General features: G+C 37.8%; 1 protein-coding gene across 1 annotated transcript in view; it reads right to left on the minus strand.

The window, feature by feature from the left end:
* Positions 1-27036, minus strand: part of TAF1B (TATA box binding protein (TBP)-associated factor, RNA polymerase I, B, 63kDa) — a gene marked incomplete at its 5' end in the record, with an annotated part of 50248 nt that overhangs the window by 12064 nt on the left and 11148 nt on the right. The window contains 2 exons of the mRNA XM_009700646.1: positions 1828-1975; positions 23804-23903. Coding sequence (XP_009698948.1) covers positions 1828-1975; positions 23804-23903 — 248 coding nt within the window. The remainder of the gene's footprint in view (positions 1-1827; positions 1976-23803; positions 23904-27036) is intronic.

A 27036-nucleotide genomic window follows, 5' to 3' on the forward strand; every position in this document is an offset into this window, starting at 1 on the left:
GTTTCAAAAAACCCCAAAAGCCAAAAACTTGTCACAAACTTTTTTCCTGCATGTTGACTAAACACCCATGCAAGGACAGATTCAGTACTGTGAAGAGGAACAAGGGCTAGATTTAAAGAGGTGAGCTGGGTATGAACAGCAGCCTAATCATGGCAGGGCAGCACTTGCTGCTGCCCTGACAAAACCCAGCTGAGGTACAGACAATCCCAGTCTACGTTAAAACTGGCTTTACACTGTAAAGCCTAATCGCACACGCTAGCGCAGGTTATGTCAAAAAGATACAACTAGCACTCCAAAAGCCCCAGTATGATATCTATACAGTCTCTTATTACTCTATGCTTATTTTTCACGGATACAAATCCCTCAAATTTCTCACCTTTCCTGTTCAGCAAGAAATACAGGAGTTGATTACATCACCATCAGATTCCACAAAGGTTAGCAATGTATGACTAAGTACAACCTTAATCCAGCTATACTTTATACTCTCTTGCTGCTTACAAAGAGTTCAGTAGGACCTCATTTTTAATCCTCTTCTACATAACAATGAAAGTTAAACAAAATCTGGAAACCAAATTTTCTAACAAATACTGTCAGTATATTTTCTTTTATTTTAGATACTTAAAAAGGGCTTTTCATTAGTATTTAGTGTCCTAAGAAACACTGCCTATTCATTGCTTGCTTTATTTTTTTTAGGAGTCGTTAGACAACAACAGTAGTCCTTTTTCAATTTGTAAAAACAAATGCTTCTACATGATAAAAAGCTTAGTTGCAAGGAAAAAGTAAAGGACAATATATTCTTCTTCTACAGTAATTTTCAAAGAGTACTTAGCTTTGTATTTCTCTGTAATAAATCTGAAAATGCAAAATTTCCAGCTTTTTCTTTGATTGAATTGATACTTCAAAATCTGAAAAATAATGCGATCCTCTATAGGATCACAACACTGGTACAAAACTACAAAAATCAGAATTTCTACTCTGGAATTTTTTACCCTTAAATCTGTTGGTTATCTTCTCTTCTTTCAGCTGTGAGTAAACAGAAAAGCCAAGTAGCTTTATTTGGCAATTAGTTATGTTGAATAAGACAATAAAACCCGCCAAACTATTAATTGTTGAAATGCTTTGAGGAAAAAAAAAAATTACAGGCTATTTGTCTGCATTACTGAGCTTCAGTGACAGTGGTATTTGATAGCAAGTATGGTAGCCCAACAGACGGTTCACATACTAGGACTTAGTTGTCTGTCTTTGGCAATTTCATATTCAAGACTCAATTTTAGGATAAACAAAAATATTCAATATTTATGCAATATACAATTGTATATTGCATATATAATGCAATATACAAATCATGCAAAACTGAATCGGAAATCAAGTGAGGCAACAGCTGATTTGTCACACAGCATCACCTGTTAATTTTAAAATTAATGCTAATATGCAATATTATAGAATATACAGTTGATATTATATACGTGACAATTCCAGTGCTAAGCAATCAGGTCCCAACCTCATGAATCATTTAGCTAAAGTTAATAAATCACATGAATTCAACCAGTGCCTCTTAGTTCACATGGATACGGAAAGATTTGAGATGAAGTATCCACTCCACACCTTAGAGAGCCAGCACCAGAGTGCCCCTGCATATCTGGGCCTATAATACATACTCTGAATGTTTGATGAAGGTGCTTTCTATAGAAATTATCTTTCAGTTGAGGCTAAATGGGTATAAGTTAGAAGGAAAGGAGTAGGCACTTTTCAAGTAGTAATTCAACTTGCTAGAGTTTAATAAACCAAAGAAAAATTTTATCAGTTTGGGTTTGGGAAAATATTTACCAGGTAAATTAGCTTCCATCAAGTACTTCATGCACAATATGTCTGGATGAAGAAAGCAGCTGTCTGTTATATCTGGAAAACGAGGCAGGTCTAAAAACGCTGCAAGCTCAAGCATTTTGTTGTATACTTCTTCATATGCAGGCCACGACTGAAAGACAGGGTTAGAGGGTGTTATATATTTGCTCTATTACCATATTTGTTAATGATTTTAAATTAGTTATCGATGTTAAATGCTGCATTATTTAACACAGAATTATTTATACACACCGTTTTAGCTCTCTCTATGACTAAACATACATGCAAGAATGGAGCCAGACTGCAGTATTGCAAAGAGAAAAGTGCTAGTTCTAAAGCCCATGAGATACATAAGAAACAAACAGAAAGTTGCTTAAGATCCGCAACCAACCCACTATCCTTTTTACCCTTTTTTTTTTTTTTGAAGTGATCAGTATCTCTCCAGATGCTCCAAAATTTAAAGAGCACTGGGCAAAAAAAAACCCAAATACGCACAGGTGCAATTGAGGGTGAACTCTCTAAAGAGCTAAGAGAACCACAGAAGGGTGGAGGTTGGCAGGCACTGCTTGAGATCACCAGGTCCAAGCCCCTGCTCCGGTCAGCTCGAGCAGGTTGCCCAGGACAACGTCCAGTCAGATTTTTAATATCTGCATAGATGGGAGCTCCACAAGGTCTGTGGGAAATCTGCTCCAGTGCTTCACCACCCTCACTGTACAAAAGAAAAAAGGCTTTGTTTTTCCTTAAATAGAATTTCTTGTATTTCAGTTTGTGCCCATTTTCTCTCATCCTATCATTGGATACCACTAAGGAGGATAAAAGGTATCAGGTCATCCCCCCCCCCCCCAAGTCTTCTCCATCTCCAGGCTGAGCAGTCCCAACTCTCTCAGCCTCCCCTCATTTGTCAGATGCTCCACTCCCTCCGTCGTCTTCATGGCTTTCTACTGGACTCACTCCACTATGTCCATATCTCCTTTCTGCTGGGGAGCCCAGAACTGGACCCAGCACTCCAGATGTGTCTCACCAGTGCTGAGTAGAGAGGAAGGATCACCTCCCTTGATCTGCTGGCAATGCTCTGCCTAATGCAGCCCAGGATGCTGTTGGTGGTCTTTGCCACATCGGCACATTGCTGGCTGACATTCATCTTCACAGCATCTTGCCTGCCAGAACCCCCACGCCCTTCTCTGAAAAGCTGGTTTCCAGCTGGTCAGCCCTCCAGCATGTGCTGGTGTCTGTGGTTATTCCACAATGCATATTTATGTATTTATCATATTTATCAACAAGAATGTGATCAATATGAGGGTAGGACACCTCAATATGAGGTCATAGGACAACAGGAAATGGTCTCAAGTTGTGCCAGGGGAGGTTCAGGTTGGAAGAACTTCTTCACTGTAAGAGTTGTTAGGCATTGGAACGGGCTCCCCAGGGAGGTGGTGGACTCACCATCCCTGGAGGTGTTAAAAAAAATGTTTAGATGTGGCGCTTCAAGACATGGTTTAGTGGGTTTAGCAGGCATGGTGGCATTGGGTACATGGTTGGACTTGATGATCTTTGAGGTCTCTTCCAACCATAATGATTCTATGATTCTATGAGGCTGACAGGCCTTTAGTTCCCCAGATTCTCCTTCCTGCCCATCTTGAAGACCGAGGTGACATTTGCTTTCTTCCAGTCCTCAAGAAACTCCCCCCATCACCATGACTTTTCAAAAACTATTGACAGTGGCTTTACAATGACACCAGCCAGCTCCCTCAGCACTTGTAGCAGCATCCCATCACGGCCCATGAACCTTCATATGTCCAGTTTGTTTATATATCCCCTAACCTGCTCCTTCTCCACCAAGGGTAAGTCTCCCTTCCCCTAGACTTTCCCACCGGTTTCAAGGACCTGGGATTGCTCTTATCAGCGAAGACGGAGGCAAAAAAAAAACATTCATCACCTTAGCCTTCTCCTTGGTCTTTGTCATCATGCCTCCATTCCCATTCAGCACCAGGCCCACATTCTCCAGAACCTTTCCACAGAATCTTTAATGTAATTTCATTTAAAAACAAAAAAATTCCATATTTGCATATTTATTCATGAAAATAAATCTGCAATTCTCTTTTCAAAACTATTGACTGCATGAAGAAATTCTCCCAATTTCTACTGAGGTTTTCCTGCTAGTGGAAAATATAACTTACAGACAGATTTTGACATGCTTATTTATAGTGAACTCAGCAGGATCTGAAGTTTGCGTAAGTATGGACTGTAAGATTTTACCCTTATTTCTTAATACCTGAACTGTTTCATTAAACATTTTTATATTTTAAATAATTACTTGAATTTGTGTCTTGAAGTGTTAACTTTCAGTTGTTCAGGCTACTTTACCATTTTAAATGTATAAAAAGCAATGCCTTTTATGCTTTAGTTGGTGGTTCTAATTCAGCAGAGCACTTTATCATGTATTCATATTTTATCAAGTTAATTTGTGCATAAGGTACTTTCCTTTAATAAGAATTTAGCAGGGGTTTACATTTTGTGCACAGGTTCCTGAACAGGAGTGAATTCAGGCTTCTGTTTACTTTATAGACCAGATTAAAACCAGAGCGATCATGTTTACAACAAGACCACTGAACTAATGTGTTTTTATTCAATCATTTGGTGTAATCTATTTTAATATACGCTATGTAGCCAATGCTCAAATGTTATTGTTTTGAAAGATTGCCAACACTTCCTCTACTTTTTAAAAATTATCTCCCCTCAGACTGCAGTTCAGACTTGCTTAATTGCATGAACACATGCTTAAGCAAATGAATAATTCTGCTGTCACTTATTATTACACATGCAACTTTTTGTAACAGTTAGGAAGTTGTATCATGTTCATTATATTTTCTAAACAGTGTTAAAAATTGGCTAAGACTGCTACAGGACTATCTTGAGAAACAAGAAAAACATGCATTACCAGACTTACACAGAAGACCAGGCTCACACTACTTTCCATTCCTCTTAAAAAGCAGTGCTAAATTGAATACCAAAACAATCTTGGAACAAAACCTGAATCATATGTAATTTCTCTGCAGAGTATTTGGAGAAAAACTGAAGTCCCAGATAATTCAAATAAAAGCATTACATAAATACTATTCTTAATTAGATATAAAGGAAATATGTTTTTCCCTTTAACGAAAAGCAGTTGAATTAGTAGCTTCTTAATAATATATCACAGATGAAAATAAATCGAGACACTGTGAATTCAGTCATTTGGAGCATTCCCATTCTCAAACATTAAGCTTTCACCAGTGAAGTTATCTGAACAGTCTAATTTAAGACAGAGGTACTTCAAGGAATATAGATCTTAATTGGAGGACTCACGGTAGACACCTGTATCACCTTATACCTGACCTTCTCTCACTGTATCAGGGTAAGGAGACAGCTTTCCTATCCTATGTACTGGTGAATCATCCCTCCTTCCTCATGCCCAACCCTGACTTGTGTTTCAAAGCTTTTGTTTGCTATTGAGAGAGCGCAATTCAGTTCTTTTTCAAAATGGCTAGAAAACACTCTGATTTGCAATGACAACTGATGCTTGCTTTTTTTTTGAACAGCTAACACAAGTAGTGTAAAAACTACAAATAATAATTCATACTGAGAGCTATCACTTGGCTTATTTTGAAAAGAGCGTTAACAGATAAAAACTGTTCTCAGTTGATGTGTGTTGTAAAGAGATGTAAACACAATTGGGACATGCAGATCCAGGAAGGGCATACTAATGCATAATAAAGATCAACCAAATCAATTGCTACTTTCCAGGGCTTAATCCCCTAAACTCAAAAACATTCACTGTCCTACTCATGTTTCTATGACACAGTGCTGAGTCATGACGACGCAAGTTGAACCGAACACTGCACTTCCACAAGTGCACAGTAATCTCTTGAACTCTAAGCTGCGAGCATAAGCTAGATCCAACCCAGGATCACATCTCAGTAGGATACATCATAGCAAAGGGCTGAAGGCTGAAATGTTAAGGAGACTGTAGACTTAGTCCAGTAATCAAGCACTACCAATTTTCACCGGTCATGACATACCCTGTTCATACCCTGTTTAATTCTGAAAGAGTTGTGAGTTCATACAGCAATTCTCTTATTCTGCAAAATTTCATACATACTGAGAGGGTTAAAACAGAAAGAACACCCAAATTCCATACAACCAACATAGCAAATGTTAGGACAATATTAAGAAAAAGCAAGATGCAGCAAACAAGCAGCCTTCAAAATAAATAAAAGTTATCACCTTCTACCTAGCTATGTATCTCTGCCAGAAGAAAAGAACCTGATAAAACAAGTTGCACTGAAAGTCAACCTGCAAATCAACTAGGAAAGCAAGATCCAGAGCTGGGGCCTCCCTCCCTCAGGTGAAAAACTCTGCCGACAGCACCCCATGATTAAACCCCAAGGGAGGAGTACTTGGACAAGAGAGGACAGCGTTAGATCATACGCCACATGCTCTCCAAGTATAACTTTCACTTATCCAATCATAAGCGAAAAAATTTTGCGCTACATATTTTCAAGTTGTATTTCTGCACTAAATGTTAGGACAACTCCCCTGCTCATCAGCACGTGGAGTTACTGAGCTCTTGCCTTGTGTCGAGAACCTGGGCAACACTCCACATATAAAACTTAGTTCCAAACCCTTGAGGGCACTTAATAATTTCAGGAAGACTGACAGAAAATCTTTTTAAAGTTATGCCACCTGCTAGCCTTTTCAGGTGTTTCACAAGCTGGGATTTCTGCAAGACTGATCAACACCACTGACAGAGTCCATAACTTGTCCACATTGGGTACAGAGGTTACTGAGAACTTTTCTTAACAGCCTTGTCTTTAAAATCTTTGTATCGTATTCCCACATATGACAAATAAGGTAGCTTCAGGTCTTCCCAAGAAAGCAGTACAGAAGATTAGTACTACCTGAGAATACTTTTTTCTTCTCCCCCCCACCCCGCCCTGCCCGCCAACTTCATCTGAGCATAGGAGAACAAAATATACGCTGTTGAGTTGCGAAGAAATGTCTAGAACAAGATTTTCACAATGATAAATATCCATTAGACTATTTAAATCGGTTGCCTTTATCTTTCAAAGTTACATGGAATTTTTCACCTGTGTTAGAAAAGAACAAGTTAGTTTTCAGAAGCAGATGAGCCAAACTATTAGCATGATAATCAGATCACAGTAACAGGTAATTGTTTTGGGTAAGCCAAGATTGCAGCCTCTCCTACTTGTTTGGACAATATCAGAATGTTGCTGATCAAGAAGTAGAAAACAGTATGCATTGGCTGGCTTTCTAGATTAATTTGCAGGCTCCATAGCTTCTTGTTTTAAATGTGGTGTGACTGACTCTCTTCTTAGATGACTGTACAGGCCGTTTCGTTCTCCTTTATCAGGACAATATCCCAGCAGGCATTACTTACGTATTCACAGTTCAGTTTATTTTATTGTGATAATGTTCTATCTTTTCTGAAAAGAATTAACTATAGAGTTGTTTTAAACTCTCCCTTTTGTATTTTTCCCCCTCCATCCTCCTCTCCTGTTCAGTACATTTTTTGCAGCACAGTTCCTTCCCTCTTCATCCTTCTAGCTGTGAACTTCCATCCTGGGAACCCTTTCTTCCCATGCCTGCACATTCTCTAAGGCTCTGCCTTCACTTGTGCTGCTGATGTTCAGTAGCGGACATCTTTCCCAAGTGATTCTTTTAATGACCATTTAATACTGAAATTTTATACGGTCTGACTTAATTTTTTCATTTTTTCATTATCCGCTTTTTGTAGATCTCTGGCAATCTTTGACATTTAGAGTTTGAATACATTCGCAATTATCCAAAACTCAGCAAGGCTTCATCATTTTTAAGTCGTCAAATTCAACCTAGATCAAGTTTGAAAAAGAGTGTACCAAACTTCTCAGGAAATGGACTAAGCAAGCAATTTAACTTTAAGGTTTGGAAAACATCAACTTCTGTGGGTTGGAGAAGGGTTTTTGCAACACAATCCAGAATTTTGGTTTAATCCTTGCGTAAAGCAAGGTATGTCCATAAAACAAAATACGTTTATTGTAAAAGTTATAAACCAAATGGATGCCCTAATGTGTGTAAACATCTTTGATTGCAGCCTGCATTGAAGCAAACTTTCCTAGGAGCCCAAGCTAGCTTTAAATTTACGTAAAGTAAAATTAGGTACCAACAACGAGCACAGCAGTTGAGTGTTCTATGGAGCCTGGTTCACCTTAACTTTGCTTCTGCTGCTCAACTGGTTCAGATATATCTGGTCATCTGCAGCATAAGCCTGATGTGGGACGACGCCAGCCACAGTGCACACAGGTTACATAAAAGAATTGACAGTAAAGACAATAACTGTATCAGCTGTGAAATTTACACCCAAATTAGTATTTAAAACAGAATGAAGTGACGTTGCGAACCAATCATTACATACTAGATCCTTAATGTGGTCGGCAAGCCTAAACTAGATTACTAAAGATTTTCTTGTGTGTGTGTGGTTTTTTTGTGTACTCTCACAGTACTACCAATCTTGCTACCTCCCATACAAATACACACACACAAATCTTGCCGATGCATCTTTTTTAAACAATATTTTTTATCCCCCTTGCTTAACCTCTATCTACCTCTCAGGGACCATCACCATCCCCCCTGGAACAGCAGCAAACTAATGCAACAGCCATCACACACAAATTAAATATGCTTTAACACTGTGTATTATTATGAATTTAAACTTTAAAAAATAAGCAACACTCACTAAAACTTCTTTGCCATCTAACCTAGCTGGAAGAAAACTAATGTAGTCAACTCTGTTGCACAGTTAGATTCTGTGTAGTCTCTTCACAAACACTGCCTTTGCCAGAGCATAGGGTACACAGAAAAAATATACACAATATTTAAGGGGAATCTTTAGAGGTCTCTTCCAACCCAAACCATTCCATGATTCTGTGGCATTGTAAGCGCTGCTACCACTGCTGTATAGAAATGTCCCAGACTTGTGAATTGCTGGTGAGTGTGAAAGTATACTGGGGAGAACCACTGCACCCTGCTCCCACATCCTGTCCTGGGTCACTATACGTAACGGGAGACCAGACTCAGTGAGCCTCAAGTCTGACTTAGTGCAGCCATTTTCACGTGGACTAAATGAGCAGATATATTTCTTCAAACCGTGATATCCATGAACCACATACAGATGCTGATGTAACAGTAAGAGGGTGTGCCTGGAATTATTAAGAGGGAACCAAATGACAAGAAGAACAAAGACTGCTGAAACTGCTACAACTCCATTTAGGTAACTGGCAAGAAATACACAGCTCATGAGACTTCTTCCACTAGAAAAGACATAAAAAGACCACACACACAATTAAAGTTGCTGCTTTACAAGTCTGCCATCAAGCAGAAAGGATAACTGAAAGGATAAGACAGGAAAATGAAATCAGTTTGTCTACCTTGAAGACAGGCAAACAGGCTGCCCAAGTTATCTGCCTGGCAACAAATGGGCAGAGGAAAAAAAAAAAAAAGAAAAAAAATAGTCAATATACCATTTGAAAATCATAGAAGTTGTCACACTGGCAGCCTTTCTCTTGCTTTCTCCTTTGATAACTGTTTCAGCTGAAACAGCTACTACATCCTAAAATCCCAAATTACTCCTGATCATTGTTGCAGAGGAAATTAGAAGGATCTTTGTACAGAAAAAAAGATTCATTTTAGAAGAGGACTCAATAAAGAATGTTTACGCATTTTTGAGAGGGGAAAAAAAAAATAAATCAAGATGTGCTAGCATATTAGACTGCATTAAATTGACACAGGCCGTTTTTACTGAAGAATTCAAGATGGCATGTGGATAAGCCAGCAACCCAAACACAAGAGAAAAAGGTAACTGAACATCCAGTACAGATGTACTCCTTGACAGCGCAGGGGGAAGAGATATTTTCATTGGATGCCTAGCAGACCTTTAAATAGGCTACTTTCAGAAGAAGATATCTTTTTCATTACATGATTCCTGGCTAAAGTGGTTTTTGAATAAATGAGTTTCAATATTATTAAATCAACAGAGACATGTGCTTGAGCATTAGCCTGTTCATGCTCACAAGCTAACTCCGACAAATACCACTTTTCTAAAAAATGTAATCTTTCTACAAATGGAGAGAGTAATCCAGTAATGAGCTGAACTGTCATAATGTATTGAAATTTAAAAGTTTGGGAACAAATTTTATTGAATTTCATAAATATCTTGGTAGGTTTGTTTTCTTTCCTCATTAAGTAATGCTTAAAGACAGGTATGGACAAGCTAGAGTTTCTGTTACACAACAGCAAGCTCCCATGATAAACTTGATTACAATAACCCTTTCAGCAGTAAACTTCCTCCTCAGCTTTTTTTTTTTTTTCTTTCAAATAAAAGCCTCACCCTTGCTTCTTTTCATTCTGCACTACCTTCTATCCTGAATAAGTACTGCATGCACCTGTTAAAATGCAGACAAAATACAGTTAGATAGAAAAAAAATCCCACAGATAGAAAGACACCCAGTCTCAACAAAACTAAGATTACAAGGTATCTCAAAACACCAGTAGACCAAAGCAGGAATCTCTGCTTGTTTTGGAAAGTAAAAGCAGCATAGCTGATTATCAGAATTTATATGGCTAGAATTTTAAACCTCTTAGAAATTTTTTTTAAAATAAACAAGAATGACTGGCTTCTGTCTTAATTTGAATTCTTTAAATATTTACTGCTAAAAAATCATATGGCAATTAAGATCATTCAAATTTTAGTCAGGAAAAGATGCTCTTACACATCAGATCTTGAATGTTTTGAGAAAAGGACCTCAGCAAACAGAGGAACGTGTCTAAAAGCCAGTCTGTTGGATACACTTTCCAGGGAAGCAGAAACCCATTGTCATTCCAGTCTGAATACTCTGGAAGAAAACAGAGCAAACATTTTGACCTGCACTCATGAGTTTATTAATAGATTTAGTCAGGAATTACTTCATTTGAATCAGGCCCAAACTAAAATATAAATACACAATCCACCAAAACCTGGAGTGTGAGACAATCCAAACAGCAGCAGTTTCCTATGAGCTGCCTGATGACTTGAAGACGTGTATTAGCCAGTAGCAGATTATTAAGTGATATGAAATCCTCTTGAAAAGCTAGCGTGGAAAAAAAATGAAATACAGGGACAATTTTACAGGATTTAGGAAATCTTCAGGTTTCCTCATGACGGTGCCACAAAGCTACTCTGTTGCCTCGGGCAGGTCTCTTTGTCCCAGTTTTCCACCTTGTGACAGAGCAGGACACCACCAGCCCTGAGAGCCGAGCCCTGGAGGAGCAGCCACCGAAGGCACTGTCGTGTGACGAGGGGGAATGACCAGCCTCATAAGAAGAGAAAGAACCAAATATTGTGCAACTGGGCTGGCTTCACATGGCATGCGCTCATGCAGGCTTAAACTCCCACATTAAATGAAGACAAGGAAAAGATATACAGAGCAGCTCACTACTTTCCACACGGTAAACTAAGACGCTATCTTGGTTTAGAAACAGTATGAGATGAAATGATTAATGATTACACCCTAGCGCACTTATACATGAGTCTCAGCTAAAAGCAAATTCATTCCAGTAATTCCTAAATTCCATATGCTTAACTTAAAAACCTTAATTGCTCTTCAAAGTCAGGAAAAGAAGACAGTATTGGCTTAATCTATTCACAAATGCAAGACCTGTGCTTACTTTTAGGGCCAAAAGAGAATTGCACAGAACTGAAGGCTGTTTAGAAATATTACGGGTAAAGTGCAAAAACCCTAAAGCTGCCATCTCTGCCATTCCAGGATGGCTCCCCCATGACCTAGAATTTATTTACTCTTACATGGCTTTTCACATTTCTGCTCTTGCCACATTTCTAGGTCAGACTTCTTGCAATCATTCCTTCTTCCTCCTGGCATTGGGATCATCACTACTACTCAACATAAGAAATTTTACATTGTGAGTTTTTAAATAAGCAATTCCTTTAGTTCCTCCACCAAAACAAACCGAAGGATCACTACAAAAATACAAGCATTTAAAATCTTTTTTTCAAAAAGTAAAGTTTTTGCTTAAGAAAACTGTGTAGTTTTCACTGCTTTGGATTCTTTGCCATAGGCTAGAAATACCCCTTTTTAAGCAATAATTTTGCATACTTTACCATTTAATCATTCCTCAACATTTTTCAAGTTGAATAAGAAACATCCCCAGATCTCTAAATCTGAAACTTTAAAGGATGGTATTTAGTTCACCTAACTTAAAGGCTTGAACTATGACTTAAAAAAGAGTTGTTGTGAGATAACTAGTTAATGAAAAATGAAGTTTTACGATCTTAAAAAAAAGTCTCCTCAGAGCACAAAAACCATAAACTGAAACCCTAACTGAAAACCCAGAACAAAAAAAAAAAGTGGCTGTACCACATCAATTCCAAAAAGATCCATTTAGCCTTGTATTCAGTAGCAAGCAAGAGGGGTGCGTAGGGAAGAATTTATGAACCAAGCGAGCCACAACAACAGTACCAAATGTCTGTCCAGCTTCACACCATTTGTGGCTGAGTCAGCAGTGACCTGTCTGCATTTTTTAGTTCCAGATCCCTTTTCCCTCATGGCATTCGTCCAGTCATTATCTGGCCCTCTTAACATCCAGGATATTCTAACGCAAAGAGTTTCACCAGTTACCCACAAAATGTATGAAGCCACATTTCCTGCTGTTTGATTCTGAACCTGCAGACCAGCAACCTTTTCTGACAAGTCCCAGCCCTTGTATTGGAAGAGACATTGAACAGTTGCCTTGTAAACACGTTTTAGAAACTATCACCACATCTTCCTCTTAGTCACCTTTTCTTTAGGTTGAAAGGTAAGTAGATAATATTGACTGTTTCTTGTAGGAAAATTGTCCCTACGTTTGATGATCCTTGTTGTGACTCTCTGTACCTCTTAGCTCTTCTGCAACTTTGAGAAGAGGGAGGGTAAGAAAAGCAAAAAACCCAACCAGAATTCCATACAGCATTTAAGATATGGGTGCATGACAGATTTATACATTAACATAAAGTTGTTTTGATCTCCATTCCTTTATTAGAAGTCAGGAGTTATTAGAAAATAATTCCAATGTAGCTGGGCTACAACAGCTGCATATTTGAAAACAGTATCATGAAGGGATTACAGAAACCTGTATAATCAAGATCATACAGATATTTAAACTAAGGCTGGTACGTGAACATAATAGCATTGATAACACCAGCTTTCAGAGAATGCTACAAATTGTATACTTTAAAAAAAATAAAATTCCTTCCTATTTAACAAACATAATAGCATGGACAAATCTGTTGACTGACATGTATTTCGTTGGTGTGTTTGGACACAAAACAGACATGGGTGGGAAAAAAAGTATATTTGTGTGTTTTAATAGCAGCTCATGGGTCAATGAATTATCATCTTTTTTAAAAGAAAAAGAAAAACTAACATGTAATGCTTACCCACTGTAATGATGCCATACAAAAAAAACCAAAACTTGCATTGTCACCGTTTAAGGCTGTTCAGGCTCTTAAAATGGGTGGCAGATGCTCTTTGTTAACCTCTCCTATCCTCCCTGTCTTTTAAAGTCTTCTTTTTCCCACGCATTTTTCTTTACTTACTACTGTCTTCTCCAAATATACTCAAGATATTTTTTTTAAGTCAAGTGTTGGACAGGAAGAAAATTTGAGAAATTTCAAGCTGTGTTTGCTCCATCTGTATTCTCATAACTGTGAAGCTCAGAGATTTTATATTTCAGTATATGCAGAATGGGGAAGGATTGCCTTTCTTTTGTTCTTCCCCCACCCCTCCCCAATCTGATCAAGAGGGTAGCATTTTTTCAAGACTTGTTCCAAACTGCTCACAACACAGGAGTAAGATTTTTTTCATGAAAGAATAGAAAAAAAGTGAAAAAACAAGACTGAATAGAATGATGAAGACTAAGCCACTTGTAGGTATACTTTCGTTTATACTGGGATTTTTTGTTTAAAAATTATCATTCTTCTTTAAAAATTACTTCTGCAAGTGTAGGTAGTCTTTACTTTCATCAATGATACACATTTTACTTTTTCCTACAAGCTTTACTCATCAAAAATGGTCAGCAGACCATTTTATTTTAAAAACCATCTTCAGACTAGAAGATTTAACATATCAGCATTCAAAACAGTAATGTCAGTTTAGAGAATGCATTGTTGTCACCTATCAAATTAGCAATACCAAAGCAGTCACCAAATGATATAAATAATTTGCACCGTAAGAATTTCAGTACAGTGACCTCATGTAATATTCAGAATACAAAAGTATACAGAGGAATTTCACTCCTCCTTAGACAGTGGGACAAAAAACATAAAGCCCTAGAACAGTGATTCACTTCATCTGCCCCTCCTAGAAGAGTACTATAATTAGGAGACTAAATCCACACCCACAACTAAAGAAACACCAGCACTTAAGAAATACTGTCAAGTTTATAAACTTCTATTCACATACCCAAACTCTGTAATGAAGCAAATGCTAATCCTTCTGCTTTTAAGTTGACGAAATTATAGTACCATAAATAGCATCTTTGATATAAAACAAAGACTGAAATATCATTTGCTGTACAAAAGCACTCAGCCACATTTCATCCAATTTAGGGTATAAATCAAGGAGTGATACCAGTAAACCTAAGGGAGGCATTAGCCTGAAGAGCAGGACAAATATCTATCTTTTTAGCGATGCTAAAAACAGTCATAATGAGATTTTTAAAGAATCTTCAGTGGTCAGTATTACAGTTTCACATAAGCTTATGCCATATAAGCTTAGAGTTTACCCAGAATATCTAGCCCCTGGCTCTACATTTGGAGAAAGGCAGGTATGAGCAGCATGTTCTCCAGCCATTCCTCAGTAACACTGTCCTCACAAACATCATCATGCTCTTCCCTGAGCACCTCATGGTTTGAGTACAGACCTCGCTCTTCCCTGTGCTGCAATGAAGTTCACTGCTCATCTGTTTTATTACGTGAGAAGATACTAATTTCTTCTGTATTTGAAAGAATGATGAAAAAGTACTTAGGCTTTGTTCTTGGTGCAAGGTGGGAAGAATTACCACCATGAGTGAAAGCAGCATGCAAACTCTAAGAGATTGCCCAGTCCGCCAGGAAAAGAGCTGAGTGTACGCAAGGAGAGATGCATTAATACTCTAATAACAGTCCCTCTGCTAATCTCTGTCTATCCTTCTTCAGTATCTACATTTAAGTTATCTAATGCAAATGCTCTCAGTGAGAGGTAGCTACTTTTCAAAGCTTCCCAAGGAAGATCCTATCTGTCCAAGTTTAGGCACTTCAAACACAGTAAAATATTTTATGAATTTGTGATATGCTCCTGACTGCAGGAAACAAAACAAAATACAAGCAGCTCAAAGCATCTAACAAGAAAATGCAAACAAGTGTTTCTAACATCAATAAGCTGAGCCATACACTTAGATACAGAAGTGATAAACAGTTTCCATATGTTACTCAGTACTGCAAATTCAAAGAACTAGTATTCAAGAAACCTGTGATACTGATGCTGCTTCTGGTCAGAACATAGCCAAATCATTCAAGCAATCCTAGCAGCATAAGTTACATGAACCCCCTCACACTTTCTAAACAAGCTGGCAGAGATGATTAGAAATTAATGAGGATTGAACGCCAAATTACTTCTAAAATTGAGCCATTAGCCTCAAAAACTGAAGGCTACAACTAAGTCCTAGTTTTGGTTGTATGCAGCAGGTAATCATCAAAATATTGAGCAATCATCTTTTCTCAGTCCATGAGAAACCCTCCAATTTTATGTTTTCCTTCAGGCTACCTGAGTGAGCTTCTTCTGCCCCCAACATTCGCAGGGAAATCAAAATCAGGAGGAGTCTTAAATGACTTAAACTTGTCAGCTAAATTTACAAAACAAAATGGCTTTTACTATGCTTGAACAATGCTGAATTGATTCAAATACATTTTTGTGGCACATCTCCATTTAATTCTAACCAGTTTTTACCAGGCAACTCAGTCACAAGGCAAAAATGTTCATACAGCACGAGTACTAATAACTATATTCCAATTGTAATGTTGCCTGTAACAAAGAGAATCAGAAAGACTGGTTAAATCTGAGGTTCGATATCTTTAACCTTCTTGCCATAGTAAAACTGAGCAACATTTAACCATATTGTAACAAATGATTAATAGTACATCATCATTTTGAACCTGGAAGACAAGTCCCACACTGGCTAATACTGCACAAGAATACTAGTCCCAAGCTTAAAACTTGTTCTCAAGTAGGATAGTAAACGCTACAAAAATGCGTAGCTCCTAGACATGAAAGCACATGCTTTAGACCTCTCCAAATACAGCCCTAGTAGGTCACTACACTCCCAGACAGGTCTGTCATATCCCTCTTTTTATCGTAGGATAATGGGATAAAGGGAAAACCACAAATAAAAGATCCCCTTTTTGAAGCAGAGTGGGGATTTGACTGCATAGTGCTCAGGGACAATCTCCTGGATAAAAAAAGGCAAGGAACAGCACTGTAGATATTCTGCAATGAAACAAGAGGTAAAGGCGACTAAGCAGTAAGCAACAGTGAAACTCAAAAAACCCTAAGGCTTTGAATTTCAATGCCACTGGTAAATGGGTAAGTCATGAAACAAATATGAAGAAAAGGCAAGATTGTTCTGTAACTGGAAAAAGAATACAAATCCATCTCATTAAAAATCATATGCAAGGAAGAAAAAAATTATGTCCACAAAAAAGCAAACCACTATCTGATAAAATTGAGTGTTTTACAAAGGAGAGGCCCAGATAATTTACACACAAGGAGTTTCAAGGAAATAACTGAGGAGCTCTCTGAAACACAAATGTCGGGTTTTTAAATAATCTTAAGAAATTCTAAACATCAAAGGACTCTCCATATTAATATGCAGTATTTAAAAAAATGTAAAAAGGGGAGATTCAGGAACTCTAGAATGATTAGCTTGGCATGGATCCTGAACAAAATAATACTATGGTAATGAGAAAAATGGAAGCTAAAAATATCCTGTCAGTCAAGCAACCTTCATAAGGTCAGGAGAGAGAGCCGACTGAAGCTCCCGCTCCCACAAGGAGATGCTCTGAAAAACCTTCTTCCTTCCTTATGGGATAGCTAAAGGGGACCCAAAAATCAAAATTACCACAGTGTCTCGCTGGAAGACCATAACTCATAATTGTGCTCAAAACTCAAGAGCTGCTCCGTGAGAAAGCAAAGCATGCAGAACAAAGGAGCAAAACAGAAGCATCCTCGATAGCAGAGGAGTATCTTGGCAAATTCATCTCAGAAATCATATCTCTCAAATCCTCAGAAGTGAGTCTTGATTGAAGCCAACACAGAAAGATGAGTGGCAGAAGGATTAGTGGCAGAGAAATATAGATACAAGAGTGCTGCCAAGAATAAAATAAAGCAAAATTTTTAAAAAAAAAAAAAAAGTAAAGAAACAAACGGAAGGGAAGAACAAAAATAAAACAAGCTATAGAATACTGTAAAAGAAGGAGCCAAAGAATTGGAAAGTTTCCAGACAACACAGAGAAGAATGATCATCTCTCAATGTTTAAAGCAAGTCTTTCATTCCCAAATGAAAGAGGAAAGAAATTTAATAATCCAAGCTAGGCAGGGGGGAGGGGGGGGGGTGTGAACGCATGCGTCCAAGGTATACGCTCCTCCAACTCAAATAAAATAAATCCAAAGCATCATACAGAATAAAACACTCCACACGGAAGTGGCACATTCTCAAGAGACAAAGTTTTCCAGTCTACTTTATAAATACATTATGGTACCTACTTCAACACCTATCACAGGTTACTTTAAGGAAAAGGAAGACCCTGGATGAATTAGACTTTTTCTTAGGGCAGCAAATATTTCTTTTCCAACTCTTCATTTTCCCATCAAAGCCAACATCAGTTGGAGCATGAATTAAAATTCTTATTAGACTGAACACAACAGAGAGCTGCCCAGAGCTACTGGCCTAATCTGACACAGACAAAAAAAAAAAAAAAAACCACCATAATTTTAACGTAGAATGATAAGCTAGTAAGCCTGAAAGTAAAAAGACATCAGGGAGAAGAAAGAAACAAGAAGCTTTTCAGTTAGATGGGAGAAAGGGGAGAAAACCTCACATGTGCTTTTGTGTTTCATGATTCTTCTCCTCTTGTCAGCAGCACTGATTTCTGACAAGCGCGGTATATTGCTGCCACTTTACCAGGATGCATTCAAGAATTTTCCACAGGCAAAGGTAAGGAAGATGCTAACATCCCTCTCAGCTGGAGGTTTAGAAAGCATTTCTGTACCATGGAAAAATCTGAAGAGTAAGTTAGGAGTTATTTAACCTAGATAGTAATTTTCTCATGTTGCAAGGTCAAAGCTGTCTAAATAAGCACAGTTCTTGTTACAGGCAGCAATACTCAGTAGATTATAAAAAAAATAAAAACCACCACAGAGGAAGACAGAAAGGAATGGAATTAAATTATAAAACAAAAAATTAAGCATTTTTAAGATATAGATTCCTAGACAGCAAGGTATATCAACAACACTGGCAACACTGAAGCATTCAGTGGCCTTGTGAAAAACAGAAGGTCTCAGATAGATTTAGAATTATGCAGCTACTTCCATGTAAGATTAGAAAAGAAAGGAAAAAAGGAAAAAAAAGAGAAAAGCTTATACAGAGAAGCCATTCCATGATCATACTCCAGGGCAGAAAAAGTAGCAAGGATAATTTGGAAAATACCCATTCCTTTTGTCTTCGAGGGCAGGTTGGCGGACAATTCTGAACAGAATTCATCTAATACCCACCAAGATCAACTTTTTCTTACCCCCCCTCCAACCCTGCGAAAAAGAGAGATTCTCAATAACTTTAGGAAGAAAGGAGTTATTTTAAAGTTGAGGAGTCACTGAGAGAAGGGAATTTCACAGAGGTCACACATTAGGCTCCTCGCCAAGTCCAGATACTTGTGCATTGAAAAAGATGGCCATTCCCAACGCTTTTCAGTGGTCTGAAAGATATTTATGAGACTACACCTATCCTGCTGCACACAGCACGTACTCCAAAGTGACGTGTTTGTTATCTTCAGTACTTTAGTAAATCATATTGCCCAACAGCCATGGGAGTAACCTCCTTACCTATATATACACGTACATTTATGTTTGCAGGCGTGTGTAAAGAATGTGAGAATCAAAACCAAAAATTATTTTTGGACATAAAAAAAGAATCAATCCACAATGCATTAAGGGTAAAATATGCCAAAAAGCAATGAGTTGTATAAAAAGTAATGAAAGCTAAAGGTAAACTTGAGACAGTAAAGCAGAACCAACTTTAAAGCACAAATAAAATAATTACATAAAAGATGATTGGGTGTACTGTCCCGAGTCAAAAATGTAAGGAAAAACATATATATGGCAACGACAAGGTGTTACTAGCTCAAGAGAAAGGGATGCTTTAATCAATTTTGCATGAGGATAAAGATAAATTCCTAAAAGCAAAATAAAGGATGCGCATCTTAAGGAGGTATCCCTACTTCAAGCAGAATTGAAGAGGGAATTTGTGTGTAGCTCCACTGGAGGACAGATACTATCAATAAAAATAAAACAAGCTGAAAGAAAATTAGCCATAGAACTTTATATATACTACTACTAATTTACAAATTCATTTTAACTCTTACACTAGCGCACTTTTAAAGAAGTAGATATCCTGTGCATTAAAAAGGAAACAAAGACGTCTTCCACCTAAAAGAGAAAAAAATGACTGCACTCATGAAAGACATATTGGCTACTGGTACAAGCCTCAAGATCAGCAGGGATTCACTGTAATTAAACAAATTGCAAATAGCAAGAAAAACCACTTGATCTCCTGTATAGAACAAAAACTAAAACTTAAGTAACTTATTCTTTCTTGATGCATAAAAAAAGGTTTTAATGAAATGGAGTAAGAATACTTGTTTTAGGAAAAGAAAATTTTGCAGAGTAAGATGACAACTTGCTTTTTTTCTCTTGCATTGGAAACTTAGAACTTCTGAACTAAGAACGAGCATCCTGCTACTGCTGCTGTTTGCCCTGTGAACCCTCTGATCATGCATTTAGGTAAAACCCATTTACCAAAGGCTAACTTCTAACATACACATGATTTTAGTAGAAGGCGGGATGAACAAGACGACTAATGAAATTAAGGCTTAGAAAAGAGACTTGGAGCAATGGAAAGAAACACATATGGAAAATAAACAACTAATTTTACACAAAGATCTTCTATAAAGTACTTTTATCCTTCATAAAATACTTGTGAGGTAGTATTTATCTCCAGCTAGGAGCTGACACATGTCTAACAGTTATGCATCATGATAAAGATGATAGGGAGAGGTGGAGGCTCATTTTCTCTTTATTTATGAGGCAATCATGCGCAGAGTTCCCAGATTTCTGGACAGAGGTGTCCAGATATGATAACCTTTGTGGCAGGTATTTTAAATAAAGTTCAGTTTGGGCAGAATGAAGAATTATGCCCTTCTTATTAGCTGTTCATTTACTAAAATATGAAGGGCTTATCTGCCACTTACACTGAAAAATGTGAAATAGAATACAAGGCATGCTATACCATTTGAATCATAGCATACTTGAGGTTGGAAGGGACCTCTGGAGATCATCGAGTCCAACGCCTCTGCTCAAAGCAAGGTCAACTACAAGTTGCTCAGGATTGTGTCCAGTCAGGTTTTGTGCACCTCCAAAGATGTGGAGTCCACAGTGGTTCAGAGCTGCCTGTTCCAGCATTCAATCACTCTTAAGAGTAAAAAAGTTTTATGTTTAAACGGAATTTCCTGTATTTCAGTTTGTGTCCATTGGCTCCTGTCCTTCCACTGCGCACCACCAAGAAAAGAGCCTGACTCCATCCCTACTCCTTCCTGTCAGGTATCTATACATGCTACTGAAGTCCTCCCCAGCCTTCTCTTCTCAGCAATAAAAATCCCAGCTCTCTCAGCCTCTCCTTGTATGACAGATGATGCAATCACCTCTAATTGTTAAATTATACGCAGGACAGGGAAAAATTGTCAGTGATACAGACTTCATTCCTGTATTACACAGCACAGGAGTTCATCAGCTGGAAAGCCTGAGACTAGTCACACTCCTTGCGTATGAAATACTACTACTAAATGACGAGGTATTAAAAAAAAAAAAAAAAAAATCCCCAAAAAACCCTTTGTGCATGCACCCATACATACGTCACTACATAGAGAGATAGAAAGTAGATGTGATTCACCTTGTAATAATTGTTGCATTTATTTTTTTAAAGCTATAACAACTTCAACATTGTACATATTCAGTGTATTTTGGGTATCTGGGAAACTGTTACTGAAAAAAAAGCCTTTAAGCCACTGACGGTGTTTTTATACAAGATGAGCTTTATCAAGTTAGGCCTCATCTGTACTTAACTGATAAAATGATACTTAGTATGATTTCAAATCCTTCAAGCTACTACGACATAACTACTTCTTGATTCAAATTTGGGCTGCAGGGAATTACCACAGGACACAATTAAATGCACTAAAAATCTGTTCAAAATAAAAAGGAGGTATATTGAATAGCCCTGTCAGTTAAGATTTTTGAACATGTTTGCAGCTTATATTCACCAAATTTGAAGCACAACAAATAATGGCATTAGAGCATCTTACCTGCCTGGTTATTAACAGTCATAATCCCATACAGGTTTTGAAGATAATTGTCTATAGAATATTATATACAGAACACCAAGGAGAAAAGAATGCAAGCTGTATTTTCAGGACAGAGTATTACACAATCTGACTTCCTACTCCAGGACAATAACCTCATCTCTTGAATTTCTCAAAATTCAGATGTCAAAACTAGATACAGTAATCTATTGGTAATCTCAGTGCTGCAATGAGCAGCAAGATAGTTCTGAAACATAAGCTGTAGGAAACAGCTAGTAAGGTTTTTGCAATTATCAGCCCAATATGTAGTCAAAACCATTAAAACTAAATAAATCTGAGGATGTATTACTAAAGAAACATTAAAGGTAAAGTAGGGAGCAGATATTGCCAGAAAGAGGAAGCCACAATAATACTGGAGTGGCTGGAAAACAAACTGTACAGTAAACTTATAGAACTTTACCTATGTATCCAATGAAAACAAAGTTAAGAGGTGACTTGATTAGTATGTATATCTACTTATACTTTGGAAGCGAGAAGTGCAGATGTCAGTATCACAGACAAGCAAGATGGAAGTCAAAAGTTACACAAATTTGCCTTTTAGATCAGCAGTTTTCTGTAAGTCAAACAGCAGACCACACTATATGCAGATCCATCATAAGCAATATTAAGAAAAAAAAAAAAATCAGATTTGGGATTTTTCTCCCAGTTTGTGAAAAAAGGAAAGTGCATATATGCTATGTAAGTGTTTAAGACAGATGGTGAAGTGGCTAGACTTCCTCTTTTATATAAAGGCAGAATGAGATTAAATTGACCGGCTTGTGCTCTCAGGTTCTTAAATCCCGCTCCCATATCAGGACATGCTACAAGCCACAGTGGAAGTGTGCTTATGGAGGGACAGTAGAATAATCCAAACCGACAGCTCTAAGAGAAAGTAAGCCAACAGGGACTGATGACATCACCTTCAGGACTGGCATCAGATCATCCTGCATGCCAAGAACAGCTCTATCCCAAGAGAAAGCAGGATTTTCCAAGGGCAATTGTCATCTCTCTGCAAACCAGATCTCCCACTCTGAGGCACAGTACAAGCTTTACAGCTGCAATTCATATGAAAATTGTTATCTGTGTAATTTGTAGGATTGGGAGGGAGGGTATTTTTAGTCAGGCCAGAATACAAGTTCTGTGTAACCATTTTTGAGGCAAAACCACCTCCAAAGGATAGAGGCAAAGAAGGACAGAGACTGAGAATTAAAGTTTAAAAAAAGTTTACACCCACATTTCAACTTAACATATCTTTTCTATTAAGAAAAGCTCTAAGACAGAAAAAGAAATCAAGAGGGTTTATATTAAATTTATCTCCTGATTTTTAAAAGTTGAGGTCCTAATTATTATTTACCCAGACAGGATAGCAGTGTGTAAAAAAAAAAAAGCTACAGATTAGCTTCTGAACAACTCATGACCTGCTGAATATAAGCTACATATTGGTGAACGGTAACATTAGTTGCAACATCATCACTGAGGGCCAGAGCTACAAACACTTTAAAGCAGACCAAAACCTAGCTTTTCCTGTTAGCAGAATTGCTGCTTTCTGCTCTTAAAATCTAAGATTTTATTTGCACACTTCAAAAATCCATAATAAACATCTTTTCTGCAACATAAACACCTGTGGGCAATTGTTACCACAATACATAATAATCTTAAATAAGGGAAATTTACATTTTACTGAAGACTGTCCATCACTATTCAGCTTCTAGAAGGGCCATAACCCCTTATGTAGATTTTAGGTTTGATATATTTCAACCAGTACAGTAAGAAACAGAACAAGAGATAGCATCTAAATGGTATTTTATGAAAAGAATATGGAATTACAAAGAAATTCAAGAGATATTTTAAATAAGCACCAAAAATGATGATATATTGCCCCTAGACGTGAAGTCAAATCCTATTTCTGAGTGTTCCAAGAGCAGCTCTGAATACCTAAGTTAAAAAGAAATCAATAAGTACTTGTGGAGAAAAAGGTAATCAGCTTAATAAGACTGGTTAAAGATTAAAGCACTCTGAGTCAGAGAGTACACTGGTTTCTGCACAGGCTCCAACAATGCAAAACATGAACTCTACAACATAAGAATAGATTTAATCAATTTATTGGTACAGTGACCAAAAAAATTAAAATACCACAAGATAATGAGGTTTTGGTCTTTTTTTTTTTTAACCTTTCCCTTTAAGAAAAAAAATTACCTCTACACAAAAGATCTTAAGATCAAGTCCACATAATTTCATCTTCTCAGGAAAATGCTGAAAAACATTCAAATATGGAATATGACCTTCAACAACAAACCTGCATAAAAAAAATAGAAGACCAAATCAAAATAGTATTTAGGATGACAAATGCAAATGTCAATTCCAAAGTTAATATACCAATCAACTTCTGATTTGAAGTAACATCAGCATTATACTGCCTAAGCAATTCTACCTGAAGTTACACACCCCTGAATGCTCCATAGGACAAAACCCAATTCAATCATTTAACAGGCCTTTAACTTCAAGCTCAGATATGACTGACAAATGATAATATTATGGCAGTAAGCTTACAATCAACACTCTTATATGGAGTTTGTTCTGCACATTCTTCAGCTACTGCATTTCTGAAACTGCTTTAAGCCTCCTTTGAATTGTATGAAATTTTATTTTCAAAATTCTAAAGCTTTAAGTAAATTTTAATTTTAAAACACACACTTTCTGCTGGAGGAGTTTAAGTCACGTAATGTGGTAAGGAGCAAAGTCACAGAATGATGAGCAGATACACAGAACTGAAACCCCAATAATTACATCTGTATTCTGATTTTTTTTTAAAAAAGTATTATGCTGGTATGAATAGAAATTATTTTGTATACTAATAAACACAAAAGATTTTTTTTTTTAATTTGCACCGAAATAATGCATTTTTTGTTAAAAACTGGCTTTGGTAAGTGGTTGACAGTATTATTTGGGATTTACCTTGACTCTTTCATACATATGCACTTATAAGATGAGAGTTAACAGATACCAATAAAAAGCCATCACCGCACCAAACCCCTGCTCTTATCTAGCATCTTAGCTGACATTCACACCAGGCAAAGCAAGGATTGAACAAGCGTGGATCCTCACAAGGGAACAGAGCCTACCCTCATTCCAGATTAAAGCATTTTAGTGGTCTCCCATAGGACTAAGCTAGAACTGCCTTCCTGTCTCCTCTTCTCCAAAACAATTCTGTTAAAAGAGTACATTAAACTTGAATATGTTAACATTTCAAACAGAGAAGACCTTATTCTTTAAATAATATCAGAGATTTGAAAGCATTTTTCTCTCCTGCTAGTTGTGTTATCTGCACCATATCTCTCTGGTCTTGCTACATAGGTTAGTAACTTCTTCGTCTACAAACTCTGCGAGTCCCTCCTGGGCTCCTACAGTGGTTGTAAGGCTGGGCTTTGCATCTGCTCCCAATGCGGGGCAGTACCTAAACACTTCTTCCATCAGTAGCTGGATCTGATTCCACAAGCTGAAACACTGAGTTCCTCATAAAGCACAGCAATCTGCCACTTTCATTCAAAATGTGTCTGGAGTTAAAAAAGAAAATTATAAAAAAAAAAAAAGAACAAAAGCAAGGCAGAACAATGTCTTCACAGACAGAGCAGCCGCTGTTGAGGAGGAGTCACCTCCCTCCTGAGCCCACGGCAATTCACAAGCTCACCTTCCCTCTCCCAGTCCAGTGCCCTGATCAACCACTTGTTGCATGTTATGTAATGTATATCTATTGAAGTTGACTAAAATTCTATTTAAAAGCTAGTTACTGCAAAGTTTACAGTTACATCCCAATTTTTTTAAACATTCTTAATTGAATGTTCAGTTTAATTAAAAAATTGAAAAAAAGAGGATTAAAATGAAAAGCATATTTCTTAATCAAAACTCTCTCTCAGAATTAACCCATCACTTATAATAATTTCTGAAAAGTAACAGCAATCTGAAAAATCACATTGCCCAATACTTTTTATCCTGAGGCTCTACACATTAGTCTCTTAAATGAAGAGGTAAAAGTCACTGCATAATCCTTTCTAGTCAAACTGTGTGATGTACATTTTACTAATGAAATTTCAGTAGCTTTCCTCAACCAGTGTAAACAGCATTTCCCCACCCCAAGTAGAGATGTGCACTGGTCCGCGTACTCAGTGAGGTTATCATCCAAACTCAGCACCAGTTGCTTGTCCTTGCCATCCCACCTGATCTGCTGAGCAGCAAAGTGTGGGGTCAGGGACATGGTTAGCATAGCAAGGCACTTCCAGGGAATGCATTGCATTTTTCACCTCTGTGTCCCAAGACAAAAGGCATTTGCAGCTCTGGGACACTCAAAATACTATTGGCACTAAATAGAGATCATCCACTCAAGCCATGCCAGCTTAGCATTTTGGTCAAACAGGAGAGTAGCTTACAGAGGTGGCCCAGGAATTTATCCAGAAGACCCAGCTCACCCATAGGATGATCATCCAGCGCTAACAGAGCCAGCAGCTTAAATATACCTTGCATGTCAGTTCCTTAGCTCATTTTAGTCAAGGTCATCTATGCTAAACTGAAGAACTTAAACTTGAGGTATGGTTTCACTAAATGGATTGAGCCAACCTAAAAGCTCAATATAATTAGTAGTACTTCCCCGCTCCTGGTCTGGGTGTGTGCTCCTGTTGCTCATCATCCTCTTCCACAAATGTAACTCACAACAGCGGCAAAAGACTACCGGTTACCCTACTGCCAGAAAGAACACTTACTTTCCCATCATGTAACAAACTGAGGAGGCTCACAGATGGCTCCAACAAGTGGAAGAGGATGCATCACACAGGCAGGAGGAGAGAAGAAAGGAAAGCAAGACCTTCCTCTTTCAGCAACAGTGACCCATTCCTGGCTCAGCTGATGATAAGCTTTGGCTGACACACTTTAAGGCACAATCACACAATTAGCTGTCAGATCTGAGGAGCTGGTACCAAGACACCGAGAGCAGCAACCTCCTGAGCCAGCACAGCAGCAGCTGGAAGAGGACAAACAATCAGGACTTTCCTTCGGGTGTGGTGTAGTGGTGATGGCAGCCAAACCACCCTAACAGCCTCCTGCCGCTAAAATGGGAAATCCCACCCTCCCTTCAGTCCCCTGCCACATGCTCCTCCCTGCTGACAAAAGCAGTTGTGTGACTTCTCAGACAGAGGGTTAGATTGGGAATTCGTCTTTTGTCTTCCAGGGTTTGTTTCCAGCCAGACAGATTTCCAGACTCAGCTGACTGCAGGAACATTATTGCCAGCGCAAGGCAGAAAGGGCCTGCAACGAAGCAAATTAACCTGCGCTAAAATGTCCGGTCAAACTTTCTTTTACAAAATTAGTTTTCTGCAGATCTACTTCTTTCAGCTAATACACCATAAACCGGATGAATGCTAGTACCCAGGGCAAGAGAA

The sequence above is a fragment of the Cariama cristata genome, unplaced genomic scaffold (genome assembly GCF_000690535.1).
Source record: "Cariama cristata isolate BGI_N322 unplaced genomic scaffold, ASM69053v1 scaffold635, whole genome shotgun sequence".
NCBI classification, from domain to species: Eukaryota; Metazoa; Chordata; class Aves; order Cariamiformes; family Cariamidae; genus Cariama; species Cariama cristata.